General features: G+C 43.9%; 1 protein-coding gene and 1 pseudogene across 11 annotated transcripts in view; one reads left to right on the top strand and one right to left on the bottom strand.

The window, feature by feature from the left end:
- The window catches only part of KANTR (KANTR integral membrane protein), a 75,836-nt gene that overhangs the window by 17,235 nt on the left and 42,367 nt on the right, over positions 1-16,234 (bottom strand). For 3 of the 11 annotated variants that reach the window (XR_010119652.1, XR_010119647.1, XR_010119648.1), the window contains one exon: positions 13,436-14,915. The exons of 7 other annotated variants lie outside the window; for them this stretch is intronic. Coding sequence is in view for 1 of the 4 variants with exons in the window: in XM_063634830.1 (XP_063490900.1) it covers positions 14,599-14,915 (317 nt within the window). In the remaining 3 variants the exon portion in view is untranslated. Of the gene's footprint in view, positions 1-13,222; positions 14,916-16,234 lie in introns of those variants that run through there. One more of the 11 variants, XM_063634830.1, reaches the window with a different exon arrangement.
- Positions 12,001-14,024, top strand: LOC129475117 (actin, cytoplasmic 2-like; annotated as a pseudogene).

Below are 16,234 nucleotides of genomic sequence, written 5' to 3'. Positions count from 1 at the left end.
CTCACTGCTTGAGCAAATTAACACATCCCCAGGTACTTGGTATACAGCTATTGATCTGGCAAATGCCCTTTTCTCCATCCCTGTCCATAAAACCCATCAGAAGCAGTTTGCTTTCATTTGGAAAGGCCAGAAATACACCATCCCTGCCTACATTAGGGGTACATCAACTCTCCAACACTATGTCATAATTTAGTTCACAGGGATCTTTTTTTTTTTTTTTTTGAGACAGGGTCTCATTCTCTTGCCCAGGCTGAAGTAGAGTGGCAAGATCAGAGCACACTGCAGCCCCAATGTCCCACACTCAAACAATCTTCCCACTTCAGCTTCCCAAGTAGCTAGGACCCCAGGCATGTATCACCACATGTGGCTAATTTTTTAATTTTTTTTTGTAGAAACAGGGTCCAATACATTTCCCAGGCTGGTCTTAAACTCCTGGGCTCAAGCAATCCTCCCACATTGGCCTCCCAAAGTGCTGGGATTACAGGCATGAGCCACTGCACCCTGTGGGATCTTGATCATTTTTCCCTTTCAAGAGATATCACACGGGTCCATGACATCAATGAGATTATGGTGATTGGATTTGGTGAGAGAGAAATAGTACCTACTGTAGACATTGGTAACATAGTTGCATGACAGAAAGTGGAAAATAAATCCGAAAAAAAATCCAGGGGCTTTCTACCTCAGTGAAATTTCTAGGGCTTCAGTGGTGTAGGGCATATTGAGATACTCCATTTGATTTTTTTTGTTTGCTTTTTTTGAGATGGAGTCTCACTCTTGTCGCCCAGGCTGGAGTGCAGTGGCACAATCTAGGCTCACTGTAACCTCTGCCTCTCGGGTTCAAGTGATTCTTCTGTCTCAGCCTCCCAAGTAGCTGGAACTACAGGTGTGTACCACCATGCCCAGATAATTTTTGTATTTTTAGTAGAGACGGGGTTTCACCATGTTGGCCAGGCTGATCTCGAACTCCTGACCTCAAGTGATCTGCCTGCCTCGGCCTCCCAAAGTGCTGGGATTACAGGCATGAGCCACCAAGCCCAGCCTGAATTTTTAATTTTTTTGAGACAGAGTCTCAGTATGTTGTGTAGGCTGGTCTCAAACTCTTAAGGTCAAGTGATCTGCCTGACTTGGCCTCCCAAAGTGCTAAGATTACCAGCATGAACCACTGTGCCTGGCCAGAGATATTCCCTCTAAAATGAAGGGTAAGTTGTTGCATCTGGGCCCTCCTAAAACCAAAAAATAAGGCACAACACCTAGTAGGGTGACATGGTTTGGCTGTGTCCCCATCCAAATCTCACCTTGAATTGTAATCATCCCCACGTGTCAAGGATGGGGCTAGGTGGAGCTAATTGAATCATGGGGGCAGTTTCCCCCATACTGTTCTGTGGTAGCAAGTAAGTCTCACGAGATCTGATGGTTTTATCAATGGGAGTTCCCCTGCAGAAGCTCTCTTGCCTGCTACTATGTAAGATGTGACTTTGCTCCTCATTCCTGTTCCACTATGATTGTGAGGCCTCCCCAGCCATGTGGAACTGGGAGTCAATTAAATCTCTTTCCTTTATAAACTACCCAGTATCAGGTATGTCTCCATTAGCAGTGTGAGAACAGACTAATACATAAGACCTCCTTGGATTCTGGAGGCAACATATTCCTCATACGGCTTTGTTACTCTGGCCTATTTATGAAGAGACCTGAGAAGCTGCTAGTTTTGAGTGGGGTCCAGAATAAGAAAAGGCTCTGCAACAGCTCCAGGCTTCTCTGCAAGCTGCTCTGCCACTTGGGGCATGTGATCCAGCAGATCCAATGACAGTGGTGCTTGAAATGACAGTGGCATTTAGGAATGTTGTTTAGAGCTCTTGGCAGGCCCCCATAGGTGAACCACAGCTCAGGCCCTTAGGATTTTAGAGCAAAGACTTGCCATCTCCTGCAGATAACCACTCTCCTATTGAGAACAGCTCTTGATCTGCTACTGGGTTTTAGTAGAAACACTTGACCATAGGCCGCCAAGTTACCATGTGACCTGAGCTGCCCATCATGATCTGGGTGTTATCTGACCCACCAAGCCATAAAGTTGGGTGTGCACACCAGTGCTCCATCACCAAATGGAAGTGGTAAATATGTGATGGGGCCTGAGCAGGCCCTGAAGGCACAAGCTACATGAAGAAGTGGCCCAAATGCTCATGGTCTCCACTCCTGATACACAGTCTTCTCTCTCCCAGTCTGCATCTGTGGCCTCATGGGGAGTTCCCTACAGTCAGCTGACAGAGGAAGAGAAGACCTGGGCCTGGTTTACAGATGGTTCTGCATGGTATGTAGGCACCACCCCAAAGTGGACAGCTGCAGCACTATCACCTCTTCCTAGAACATCCCTGAAGGACAGTGAAAGGAAATCCTCCCAGTGGGTAGAACTCCCAAGCAGTGCACCTAGTTGTCCACTTTGGGAGGAGAAATGGATAGATATGCAATCATATACTGATTTGTGGGGTGTGATGAATGGTTTGGTTAGATGGTCAGGGACTTGGGAGGAACATGTTGGAAAACTAGTGACAAGGAAATTTGAGGAAAAGGTATATGGATAGACTTCCTTATGTGGGTCAAAAAAAGTGAAGATATTTATGTCCTGTGTGAATCCTCACCAAAGATGACCTCAGCAGAGGAGGATCTTAGTAGTCAAGTGGACAGAATAATCGTTTCTGTGGATACCAGTTAGCCTCTTTCCCCAGCTATCCCCTCAGTGCCCAATGGGTTCATGAACAAAGTGGCCATGGTGCCAGGGATGGAGGTTATGCATGGGATCAGCAACATGCACTCCCACTCATGAAAGCCGACCTGACTATGACCACTGCTGAGTGTCTAATCTACCACCAGCACAGACTATCACTGAGTTTGCAATATGGCATCATTCCTGGGGATATCAGTTATCTGGTTGATTACTCTGGATTGCTTCCATCAGGGAAGAAGCAATGTTTTGTCCTTACTGGAACAGACACTCTAGATACTGGTTTGCCTTCCATGCACACAAAGCTTCTGCCTAAACTACCATCCATGGTCTTACAGAATTCCTTATCCACCATCATAATATTCCATACAGCATTGCTTCTGGTTAAGGAACTAATGTCACAACCAAAGAAGTGCAGCAATGGACCCGTGCTCATGGAATTCACTGCTCTCACCATGTTCCCCACCATCCTGAAATAGCTGGCTTGAAACAATGGTGGAATGGCCTTTGGAAGATTCAGTTACAGTGCCAACTAGGTTACAATACCTTGCAGGGCTAGGGTAAGATTCTCCAGGAGTCTGTATATACTCTGAATCTGTATCTAATATATGGTGCTGTTTCTCCCACAGCCAGGATTCACAAATCCATGAATCAATGGGTGGAAATCAATGGTTCCCTATCAATCCTAGTGACCCACTAGCAAAATTTCTCCTCCTGTTACAGAGACCTTTTGGTCTGCTAGCCTAGAGGTTTCAGTTCCAAAGGGAGGAATGCTTCTACCAGGAGACACACGATTCCATTGAGCTAGAACTTAAGGCAAAGAAGGGAGTTGTGGTGTTGGTTGGAGTGATTGATCCTGTCTACCAAGGGGAAACTGGAATACTACTCCACAATGGAGGGAAAGAAGAGTATTCTAGAATACAGGAAATACTCTAGAGAATCTCTTAGTATTACCATCCCTTATATTAAGGTCAATGGAAAACGACAACAACCCAACCTAGGCAGGACTACTAATGGCCCAGATTCTACAACAATGAAGGTTAGGGTTACCCTACCAGTAAAGAACTATGACTAGCTGAGTTGCTTGCTGAAGGCAAACAGAATATGGAATGGGTAGTGGAAGAAGGTAGTTATAAATATCAGTTATCATGTGACCAGTTAGAGAAACAAGGGCTGTAATTGTCATATTTCCTGCTTATTTTGTTATGAATGTATTTGTATGTATCAAATACTTTTGTTTTCTTCCCTCTCTTAGCCCCTTATCATGTAAGATAAGATGTATTGGCTTTAAATCATAGTATTTAAGAATTGTTAACTTTACATCATAGTATTTAAGTTACAGGATATCAAAGAAAAGAGTTAATATCAGTGAAGGACTTTACCTCTTTTTCTGGGGAAAAGGTTAGTGCGTTTTCGGTTGTAGGTAGAACAGTTGTATCATGTTAGATGGAATTATGACCTTGTTATGCTCTTCATTTGAAGATTAAATATGGTTTAAGGAGGTGTATATGGGTGCCAAGTTCACAAGGCATGGATTTGTGATGGTTAATTGTATGTGTCAACTTGACTGGGTCTTGGGGTACCCAGATATTTAGTCAAATATTATTCTGGGGTTTCTTTGGGGATGTTCCTGGCTGACAGGAATATTTAAATTGGTAGACTGAGTAAAGCAGATTGCCCTCCCTGATGTGGGTGGGCCTCACCCAATCAGTTGAAGGCCTGAACAGAACAAAAAGGATTACCCTCCCCGAAGTAAGAGTGAATTATCCTGCCTGACTCCCTTCAAACTAGAACATCAGCTTTTTCTTCCCTTCAGACTTAAACGGAAACATCAGCCCTTCCTGGGTCTTGAGTCTGCCGGCCTTTGAACTGGAACTACACCACTGGTACTCCTAGGTCTTCCTCCTGACAACTCACCTTGCAGACATTGAGACTTGTCAACCTACACAATCACGTGAGCGGACTCCCTACAATGAATCTGTCTGTCTTTCTCTCTCGCTCGCTCTTTCATATATATCCTATTGATTCTGTTTCCCTGGAGAAACCTAATACAGATTTGAAAATAAATATTTGTATAAATTCAATCTATTTACATGTTAGGTTCTAAAAAATTATTATTATTTAGAGATGGGGTATAGTTATATTGCCCGGGCTTGAGTACAATGGCTATTCATAGGCACAATCATCGTACGCCACAAACTCAAACTCCTGGGCTCAAGCAATCCTCTTGCCTCAGCCTCCTGAGTAACTGGGACTACAGGTGTGGGCCACCGTGCTGGGCTCAAAAATTAATTTTGGCCAGGCAAAGTGGCTCGTGCCTGTATCCCAGCACTTTGGGAGGCTGAGGTGGGAGGATCTCTTGAGGCCAGGAGTTCAAGACTAGCTCTGGCATCATAGAGAGACCCAGTCTCTACCAAACAGAAAAATTAATTTTAATTGTTAAAAAATTGTTTCAAATGTTAAAAAATTTAAATTTTAATGCATTTAAAAATAAAATTTAAATGCATTAAGAGTGCTTTAAAATAAATTGCACTGAAACACTAAAAAAAAACCCAGGTGTAATCCTGAAATCTATAAATTCAACTACAGATCTTTTTTTTTATTATACTTTAAGTTTTAGGGTACATGTGCACAACGTGCAGGTTACATATGTATACATGTGCCATGTTGGTGTGCTGTACCCATTAACTTGTCATTTAACATTAGGTATATCTCCTAATGCTCTCCCTCGCCCCTCCCCCCACCCCACAACAGGCCCTGGTGTGTGATGTTCCCCTTCCTGTGTCCATGTGTTCTCATTGTTCAATTCCCACCTATGAGTGAGAACATGCGGTGTTTGGTTTTTTGTCCTTGCGATAGTTTGCTGAGAATGATGGTTTCCAGCTTCACCCATGTCCCTACAAAGGACATGAACTCATCATTTTGTATGGCTGCATAATATTCCATGGTGTATATGTGCCACGTTTTCTTAATCCAGTCTATCCTTGTTGGACATTTGGCTTGGTCTCAAGTCTTTGCTATTGTGAACAGTGCCGCAATAAACATACGTGTGCATGGTCTTTAGAGCAGCATGATTTATACTCCTTTGGGTATATACCCAGTAATGAGATGGCTGGGTCAAATGGTATTTCTAGTTCTAGATCCCTGAGGAATCGCCACACTGACTTCCACAATGGTTGAACTAGTTTACAGTCCCACCAACAGTGTAAAAGTGTTCCTATTTCTCCACATCCTCTCCAGCACCTGTTGTTTCCTGACTTTTTAATGATGACCATTCTAACTGGTGTGAGATGGTATCTCATTGTGGTTTTGATTTGCATTTCTCTGATGGCCAGTGATGATGAGCATTTTTTCATGTGTCTTTTGGCTGCATAAATGTCTTCTTTTGAGACATGTCTGTTCATATCCTTTGCCCACTTTTTGATTGAATTGTTTGTTTTTTTCTTGTACATTTCTTGGAATTCACTGTAGATTCTGGATATTAGCCCTTTGTCAGATGAGTAGATTGCAAAAATTTTCTACCATTCTGTAGGTTGCCTGTTCATTCTGATGGTAGTTTCTTTTGCTGTGCAGAAGCTCTTGAGTTTAACTAGATCCCATTTGTCAATTTTGGTTTTTGTTGCCATTGCTTTTGGTGTTTTAGACATGAAGTCCTTGCCCAGGCCTATGTCCTGAATGGTATTGCCTAGGTTTTCTTCTAGGGTTTTTATGGTTTTAGGTCTAACATTTAAGTCTTTCATCCATCTTGAATTAATTTTTGTATAAGGTGTAAGGAAGGGATCCAATTTCAGCTTTCTACATAAGGCTAGCCAGTTTTCCCAGCACCATTTATTAAATAGGGAATCCTTTCCCCATTTCTTGTTTTGTCAGGTTTGTCAAAGGTCAGATGGTTGTAGATATGCAGCATTATTTCTGAGGACTCTGTTCCATTCCATTGGTCTATATCTCTGTTTTGGTACCAGTACCATGCTGTTTTGGTTACTGTAGACTTGTAGTATAGTTTGAAGTCAGGTAGTGTGATGCCTCCAGCTTTGTTCTTTTGGCTTAGGATTGACTTGGCCATGCAGGCTCTTTTTTGGTTCCATATGAACTTTAAAGAAGTTTTTTCCAATTCTGTGAAGAAAGTCATTGGTAGCTTGATGGAGATGGCATTGAATCTATAAATTACCTTGGGCAGTATGGCCATTTTCACAATATTGACTCTTCCTATCCATGAGCATGGAATGTTCTTCCATTTGTTTGCATCCTCTTTTATTTCATTGAGCAGTGGTTTGTAGTTCTCCTTGAAGAGGTCCTTCACATCCCTTGTAAGTTGGATTCCTAGGTATTTTATTCTCTTTGCAGCATCATCCTGCATTTAATTATCGTCTCAATTTCAGAGCCTGTTATTGGTCTATTCAGAGATTCAACTTCTTCCTGGTTTAGGCTTGGAAGAGTATATGTGTCGAGGAATTTATCCATTTCTTCTAGATTTTCTAGTTTATTTGCATAGAGGTGTTTATAGTATTCTCTGATGGTAGTTTATATTTCTGTGGGATCGGTGGTGATATCCCCTTTGTCATTTTTTATTGCATCTATTTGAGTCTTCTCTCTTTTCTTCTTTATTAGTCTTGCTAGCGGTCTATCAATGGGAGTTCACTCATGATTTGGCTCTCTGTTTGTCTGTTATTGGTGTATAAGAAGGCTTGTGATTTTTGCACATTGATTTTGTATCCTGAGACTTTGCTGAAGTTGCCTATCAGCCTAAGGAGATTTTGGGCTGAGATGATGGGGTTTTCTAGATATACAATCATATCATCTGCAAACAGGGGCAATTTGACTTCCTCTTTTCCTAATTGAATACCCTTTATTTCCTTCTCCTGCCTGATTGCCCTGGCCAGAACTTCCAACAGTATGTTGAATAGGAGTGGTGAGAAAGGGCATCCCTGTCTTGTGCCAGTTTTCAAAGGGAATGCTTCCAGTTTTTGCCCATTCAGTATGATATTGGCTGTGGGTTTGTCATAGATAGCTCTTATTATTTTGAGATACGTCCCATCAATACCTAATTTATTGAGAGTTTTTAGCATGAAGGTTGTTGAATTTTGTCAAAGGCCTTTTCTGCATCTATTGAGATAATCATGTGGTTTTTGTCATTGGTTCTGTTTATATGCTGGATTACTTTTATTGATTTGCGTATGTTGAACCAGCCTTGAATCCCAGGGATGAAGCCCATGGTGGATAAGTTTTTTGACGTGCTGCTGGATTCGGTTTGCCAGTATTTGATTGAGGATTTTTGCATCAATGTTCATCAGGGATATTGGCCTAAAATTCTCTTTTTTTATTGTGTCTCTGCCAGGCTTTGGTATCAGGATGATGCTGGCCTCATAAAATGAGTTAGGGAGGATTCCCTCTTTTTCTATTGATTGGAATAGTTTCAGAAGGAATGGTACCAGCTCCTCCTTGTACCTCTGGTAGAATTCGGCTGTGAATCCATCTGGTCCTGGACTTTTTTTGGTTGGTAAACTATTAATTATTGCCTCAATTTCAGAGCCTGTTATTGGTCCATTCAGAGATTCAACTTCTTCCTGGTTTAGTCTTGGGAGGGTGTATGTGTTGAGGAATTTATCCATTTCTTCTAGATTTTCTAGTTTATTTGTGTAGAGGTGTTTATAGTATTCTCTGATGGTAGTTTGTATTTCTGTGGGATCGGTGGTGATATCCCCTTTTTCATTTTTTATTGCATCTATTTGATTCTTCTCTCTTTTCTTCTTTATTAGTCTTGTTAGAGGTCTATCAATTTTGTTGATCTTTTCAAAAAGCCAGCTCCTGGATTCATTAATTTTTTGAAGGGTTTTTTTGTGTCTCTATGTCCTTCAGTTCTGCTCTGATCTTAGTTATTTCTTGCCTTCTGCTAGCTTTTGAATGTGTTTGCTCTTGCTTCTCTAGTTCTTTTAATTGTGATGTTAGGGTGTCAATCTTTGATCTTTCCTGCTTTCTCTTGTGGGCATTTAGTGCTATAAATTTCCCTCTACACACTGCTTTAAATGTGTCCCAGAGATTCTGGTATGTTGTGTCTTTGTTCTCGTTGGTTTCAAAGAACATCTTTATTTCTGCCTTTATTTTGTCATGTACCCAGTAGTCATTCAGGAGCAGGTTCTTCAGTTTCCATGTAGTTGAGCGGTTTTGAGTGAGTTTCTTAATCCTGAGTTCTAGTTTGATTGCACTGTGGTCTGAGAGACAGTCTGTTACAATTTCTGTTCTTTTACATTTGCTGAGGAGAGCTTTACTTCTAATTATGTGGTCAATTTTTGGAATAGGTGTGGTGTGGTGCTGAAAAGAATGTATAGTCTGTTGATTTGGGGTGGAGAGTTCTGTGGATGTCTACTAAGTCTGCTTGGTGCAGAGCTGAGTTCAGTTCCTGGATATCTTTGTTAACTTTCTGTCTTGTTGATGTGTCTAATGTTGACAGTGGGGTGTTAAAGTCTCCCATTATTATCGTGTGGGAGTCTAAGTCTCTTTGTAGGTCTCTAAGGACTTGCTTTATGAATCTGGGTGCTCCTGTACTGGGTGCATATATATTTAGGTTAGCTCTTCTTGTTGAATTGACCCCTTTACCATTATGTAATGGCCTTCTTTGTCTCTTTTGATCTTTGTCGGTTTAAAGTCTGTTTTATCAGAGACTATGATTGCAACCCCTGCCTTTTTTTGTTTTCCATTTGCTTGGTAGATCTTCCTCCATCCCTTTATTTTGAGCCTATGTGTGTCTATGCACGTGAGATGGGTTTCCTGAATATAGCACACTGATGGGTCTTGACTCTTTATCCAATTTGCCAGTCTGTGTCTTTTAATTGGAGCATTTAGCCCAGTTACATTTAAGGTTAGTATTATGTGTGAATTTGGTCCTGTCATTATGATGTTAGCTGGTTATTTTGCTCGTTAGTTGATGCAGTTTCTTCCTAGCCTCAATGGTCTTTACAATTTGGCATGTTTTTACAGTGGCTGGTACCGGTTGTTCCTTTCCATGTTTAGTGCTTCCTTCAGGAGCTCTTTTAGGGCAGGCCTGGTGGTGACAAAATCTCTCAGCATTTGCTTGTCTGTAAAGGATTTTATTTCTCCTTCACTTATGAAGCTTAGTTTGGCTGGATATGAAATTCTGGGTTGAAAATTGTTTTCTTTAAGAATGTTGAATGTTGGCCCCCACTCTCTTCTGGCTTGTAGAGTTTCTGCTGAGAGATCAGCTGTTAGTCTGATTGGCTTCCCTTTGTGGGTAACCCGACCTTTCTCTCTGGCTGCCCTTAACATTTTTTCCTTCATTTCAGCTTTGGTGAATCTGACAATTATGTGTCTTGGAGTTGCTCTTCTTGAGGAGTATCTTTGTGGCATTCTCTGTATTTCCTGAATTTGAATGTTGGCCTGCCTTGCTAGATTGGGGAAGTTCTCCTGGGTAATATCCTGCAGAGTGTTTTCCAACTTGGTTCCATTCTCCCTGTCACTTTCAGGTACACCAATCAGACGTAGATTTGGTGTTTTCACATAGTCTCATATTTCTTGGAGGCTTTGTTCGTTTCTCTTTATTCTTTTTTCTCTAAACTTCTCTTCTCGCTTCATTTCATTCATTTGATCTTCCATCACTGATACCGTTTCTTCCAGTTGATCACATCGGCTACTGAGGCTTGTGCATTCATCATGTAGTTCTTGTGCATGGTTTTCAGCTCCATCAGGTCCTTTAAGGACTTCTCTGCATTGGTTATTCTAGTTAGCCATTCATCTAATTTTTTTTCAAGGTTTTTAACTTCTTTGCCATTGGTTCAAACTTCCTCCTTTAGCTCGGAGTAGTCTGATTGTCTGAAGCCTTCTTCTCTCAACTCATCAAAGCCATTCTCCATCCAGCTTTGTTCCATTGCTGGTGAGGAGCTGCGTTCCTTTGGAGGAGGAGAGACGCTCTGATTTTTAGATTTTCCAGTTTTTCTGCTCTGTTTTTTCCCCATCTTTGTGGTTTTATCTACCTTTGGTCTTTGATGATGGTGACGTACAGATGGGGTTTTGGTGTGGATGTCCTTTCTGTTTGTTAGTTTTCCTTCTAACATTCAGGACTCTCAGCTGCAAGTCTGTTGGAGTTTGCTGGAGGTCCACTCCAGACCCTGTTTGCCTGGGTATCAGCAGCGGAGGCTGCAGAACAGCAGATATTGGTGAACAGCAAATGTTGCTGCCTGATCATTCCTCTGGAAGTTTTGTCTCAGAGGAGTATCCAGCCGTGTGAGGTGTCAGTCTGCCCCTACTGGGGGGTGCCTCCCAGTTAGGCTACTCGGGGGTCAGGGATCCACTTGAGGAGGCAGTCTGTCTGTTTTCAGATCTCCAGCTGCGTGCTGGGAGAACTACTACTCTCTTCAAAGCTGTCAGACAGGGACATTTAAGTCTGCAGAGAATTCTGCTGGCTTTTGTTTGGCAACGCCCTGCCCCCAGGGGTGGAGTCTACAGAGGCAGGCAGGCCTCCTTGAGCTGCGGTGGACTCCACCCAGTTCAAGCTTCCGGGCCGCTTTACCTACTCAAACCTCAGCAATGGCGGGCGCCCCTCCCCCAGCCTCGCTGCCACCTTGCAGTTTGAGCTCAGACTGCTGTGCTAGCAATGAGCGAGACTCTGTGGGCGTAGGACCCTCCAAGCCAGGTGCGGGATATAATCTCCTGGTGTGCTGTTTGCTAAGACTGTTGGAAAAGCGCAGTATTAGGGTGGGAGTTACCCGATTTTCCAGATGCCGTCTGTCACCCCTTTCTTTGACTAGGAAAGGGAATTCCCTGACCCGTTGCACTTCCCGGGTGAGGTGATGCCTCGCCCTGCTTAGGCTCACGCTCGGTGCACTGCACCCACTGTCCTGCACCCACTGTCCAACACTCCCTAGTGAGATGAACCCGGTACCTCAGTTGGAAATGCAGAAATCACCCGTCTTCTGCGTCGCTCATGCTGGTAGCTGCAGACTGGAGCTGTTCCTATTTGGCCATCTTGGCTCCACCCCAAACCCACCTATAGATCTATAGAATTTATAGATCTTGAAATTTATAAATTCACCTTACTGTACAACATGGATTAAAAGTACTTGAGACACAGAAAGACTAAGGCAGCTGCCTGGAGACTTGGATCCACTAAGTGGCTGAACTGAGATTTACATGGGAAAGATGAAAATTACATGAAATAAATTGTGTAAGGGACACTGGCTGATATATGCAAAATGGTCTACTTATTTCAGAATAAAAACAGTATTCTTTAAAAAAAACACCCAGGTGTAGTAAATATTCTCTGGCGGTTAATAAAAAGTCTAAAAATTCACAAAGTATTCCTTACACTCATGTATGGACTTTTTCTTTTCTTTTCTTTTGAGGCAGAGTCTCACTATGTCACACAGGCTGGAGTACAGTGGTGCAATCTAGGCTGACTGCAACCTCCGCCTCTCAGGTTCAAACCACTCTCCTGCTTCAGCCTCCCAAATAGCTGGGATTATAGGCATGTACCACCATGCCCAGCTAATTTGTGTATTTTTAGTAGAGACGGGGTTTCACCATGTTGGCCAGGTTGGTCTCAAACTCCTGACCTCAGATGATCCACTTGCCTCAGCCTCCCAAAGTGCTGGGACTGCAGGCGTGAGCCACCATGCCCAGCCTAGACAGATTTTTTGTTTCTTTTTGAGACAGGGTCTGGTTCTGCTGCCCAGGCTGGAGTGCAGTGGCATGATCTCGGCTCACTGCAATCTCTGCCTCCTAGGCTCAAGCAATTCTCACGCCTCAGCATCCTGGGTAGCTGGGACTACAGGCACACACCACCATGCTTGGCTGATTTTTGAATTTTTAGTAGAGATGGGGTTTCGCCACGTTTCCCACGCTGGTCTTGAACTCCTGGCCTCAACTAATCCACCCTCCTTGGCCTCATAAAATGCTGGGTTTACAGGCATAGCCACCCAGCCAAGGAATCAATTGAATTAAGTAATTCTATTGTTATATGTTTTCCTATTTTTTTCTAAAAGAAACTAATTCAGAATAAATTTCCATCAAAAATCAGTATTTGGCCAATTGTTAACTTCAAAATCCAGTAATACACTCACTTGCTGCCACCAGCCCCCACACCATGTCTTCCCACGGCTCTGCCGCCCTGCTCCTCCACAGGTTGCAATGGAAATAGAGATTGCCGCGCTCGTCATTGACAATGGCTCTGGCATGTGCAAAGCTGGCTTTGCTGGGGATGGATGGCCCCTGAGCTGTGTTCCCCTCCATCATCAGGTGCCCCCGGCACCAGGGTATGATGGTGGGCATGGGCCACAAGGACTCCTATGTGGGCCATGAGGCCCAGAGCAAGCACGACATCCTGATCCTGAAGTACCCTATCGAGCATGGCATCATCACCATCTGGGACGACATGGAGAAGATCTGGCACCACACCTTCTACAACGAGCTGTGCATGGCCCCAGAGAAGCACCTGGTGCTGCCGACTGAGGCCCCTCGAACCCCAAGGCCAACAGAGAAAAGATGACTCAGATCATGTTTAAGACCTTCAACACCCCAGCCATGTATGTGGCCATCCAGGCTGTGTTGTCCCTCTAAGCCTCTGGGCGCATCACTGGCATTGTCATAGACTCTGGAGACAGGGTCACCCACATGGTGCCCATCTATGAGGGCCACGCCCTCCCCCCACACCATCCTGCGTCTGGACCTGGCTGGCCGGGACCTGACCAACTACCTCATGAAGATCCTCACCGAGCTTCACCATCACGGCCAAGCAGGAGATTGTGCGCGACATCAACGAGAAGCTGTGCTACGTCGCCCTGGACTTCGAGCAGGAGATGACCACTGCCACATCCTCCTCCTCCCTGGAGAAGAGCTACGAGCTGCCTGATGGCCAGGTCAGGTCATCACCATCGGCAACAAGTGGTTTTGGTGTCTGCAGGTGTTGTTCCAGCCTTCCTTCTTGGGCATGGAATCCTGAAGCATCCACAAGACCACCTTCAACTCCGTCATGAAGTGTGACGTGGACATCTGCAAAGACCTGTATGCCAACATAGTGCTGTCCAGCAGCACCACCATGTGCCCTGGCATCACTGCGCTGGCATCCAGCACCATGAAGATCAAGATCATCACGCCCCCAGAGCACAAGTACTCGGTGTGGATTGGTGGTTCCATCCTGGCCTCACTGTCCACCTTCCAGCAGATGTGGATTAGCAATTAGGTATGTGGCCCCTCCATCATCCACTGCAAATGCCTCTAAATGGACTGCGAGCATGTGGATTAGCAATTAGGTATGTATGACGAGTCTGGCCCCTCCATCGTCCACCACAAATGCCTTTAAATGGACTGTGAGCAGACGTGCAGCATTTGTTGCATGGGTTAATTCAGCAGTATAAATTTAACCCTGGCAAATGCATACACCTCATGCTAGCCTAACGAAACTGAAATAAGCCTTCAAAAAGAAATTTGTGGCCAGGCGTGGTGGCTCACGCCTATAATCCCAGCACTTTAGGAGGCTGAGACGGGTGGATCACAAGGTCAGGAGTTCGAGATCAGCCTGGCCAACAGGCTGAAACCCCGTCTCTACTAAAAATACAAAAATTAGCCAAGTATGGTGGCATTCGCCTATAATCCCAGCTACTGGGGAGGCTGAGGCAGGAGAATCGCTTGAACCTGGGAGGCGGAGGTTGTGGTGAGCCGAGATTGCACCACTGCACACTCCAGCCTGGGCAACAGGGTGAGACTCCGTCTCAAAAAAAAAAAAAATAAATAAACAAAAATAAAAAACAAAGTTGTCCTTGAAGCTTGTATCTGATATCAGCAATGGATTGTAGACTTGTTGCCGATTTTGACTTTCTATTCAAGTTAACTGTTCCCCTTGGTATGTATTTAATACCCTGTATATGTCTCTGATTTCAACCTTTAGTACATGTGGCTTGGCCACTTTGTGGCTGAGGTAAGAACGTGCTTGTGGAAGACAAGTCTGTGGCTTGGTGAGTATGCGTGGCCAGCAGTCTCCAGTATGTGCAGGGTATTAGTGTGTCAGGGCTGTGTTCTGGGATTTCTCTAGAGGCTGGCAAGGGCTCCTGAACCAGTTGTTTCTGTCCTGCCGGTCTGTCAGAGTTGGAAAGTCCAAGCCATAGAACCCAGTTTCCTTTCTTAGCTGATGTTTTCCTGCCAGAACACCGTGGGCTGTTACTTGCCTTGAGTTGGAAGCAGTTTGGATTTACACCTGTAAATATATTCATCCTTTTAATTTATGTAAGGTTTTTTTGTACATAATTCTAAATTCTTTAAAGAGATGACAACAAATTTTGGTTTTCTACCGTTATGTGAGAACATTAGGCCCCAGCAACACGTCATTGTGTAAGGAAAAATGAAAGTGCTGCTGTTAAAAAAAAAAATCCAATAATAGAGAGTGGGAGAAGGAGCAACTGGAGAGGGAGAGTGAGAGCAAGAAAGAATGAGGGACAGAGAGAAAGAAAAAAGGAAAGAGGAAGGGAGGGAGGGAAGGTAAAACAATGGGGGAAATAACTAAGAAAATGAAATCAGTTATGTTCCTTTAAGGCAGCACCTAATAGATGCGGATTCTGATAATAAAAGATATAGCTTCCATGTTACCAGAAAAAACTGTGAAAAGAGCAGATTGAATCTAATAAAGTATTTAAATACTACACCTATGCACACCAACACAGTATCGTGATGAGCAGGAGCAAGGCAAAAATCAGGTTAAGTCGAATGATTTCCACAGAAGGTCAGATAAGTGCTGTATACTCTGGTAGTAGGAGCCACGCACTAGATCTTGCACTGGACCAAGACGTTCAAAGAGGGAACTGTGTGAAACACCACACTGTTCAAATATAATTTCAAAATAATTTTATTTTACTTATGTTATTTTTGAGATGGAGTTTCGCTTTTGTTGCCCAGGCTAGAGTGCAATGGCGCGATCTCGGCTCACTGCAACCTCCGGCTCCTGGGTTCGAGTGATTCTCCTGCCTCAGCTTCCTGAGTAGCTAGGATTATAGGTGTGCACCACCAGGTCTGGCTAATTTTGTATTTTTAGTAGAGACAGGGCTTCATCATGTTGGTCAGGCTGGTCTTGAACTCCTAACCTCAAGTGATCCATCTGCCTCAGCCTCCCAAAGTGCTGGGATTACAGGCGTGAGCCACCACGCCTAGCCTTCAAAATAATTTTAAACTAGAAAAACACAGTTGCAAATGTTAGAGATACTTCAAAAATATCATTATTTAAAAAATTATAGGCCGGGTGCGGTGGCTCACGCTTGTAATCCCAGCACTTTGGGAGGCCTAGGCGGGCGGATCACGAGGTCAGGAGATCGCGACCACAGTGAAACCCCGTCTCTACTAAAAATACAAAAAAACAATTAGCCAGGCGTGGTGGCAGGCGCCTGTAGTCCCAGCTACTCGGAGAGGCTGAGGCAGGAGAATGGCGTGAACCCGGGAGGCGGACCTTGCAGTGAGCCGAGATTGCGCCACTGCATTCCAGCCTGGGTGACAGAGCGAGACTCCGTCTCAAAAAAAAAAAAAAAA

The sequence above is a fragment of the Symphalangus syndactylus genome, chromosome X (genome assembly GCF_028878055.3).
Source record: "Symphalangus syndactylus isolate Jambi chromosome X, NHGRI_mSymSyn1-v2.1_pri, whole genome shotgun sequence".
In the NCBI taxonomy this organism is placed as follows: Eukaryota; Metazoa; Chordata; class Mammalia; order Primates; family Hylobatidae; genus Symphalangus; species Symphalangus syndactylus.
Note: the sequence above shows the minus strand (reverse complement) of the source record. Positions and strands in the feature narration are given on the sequence as shown.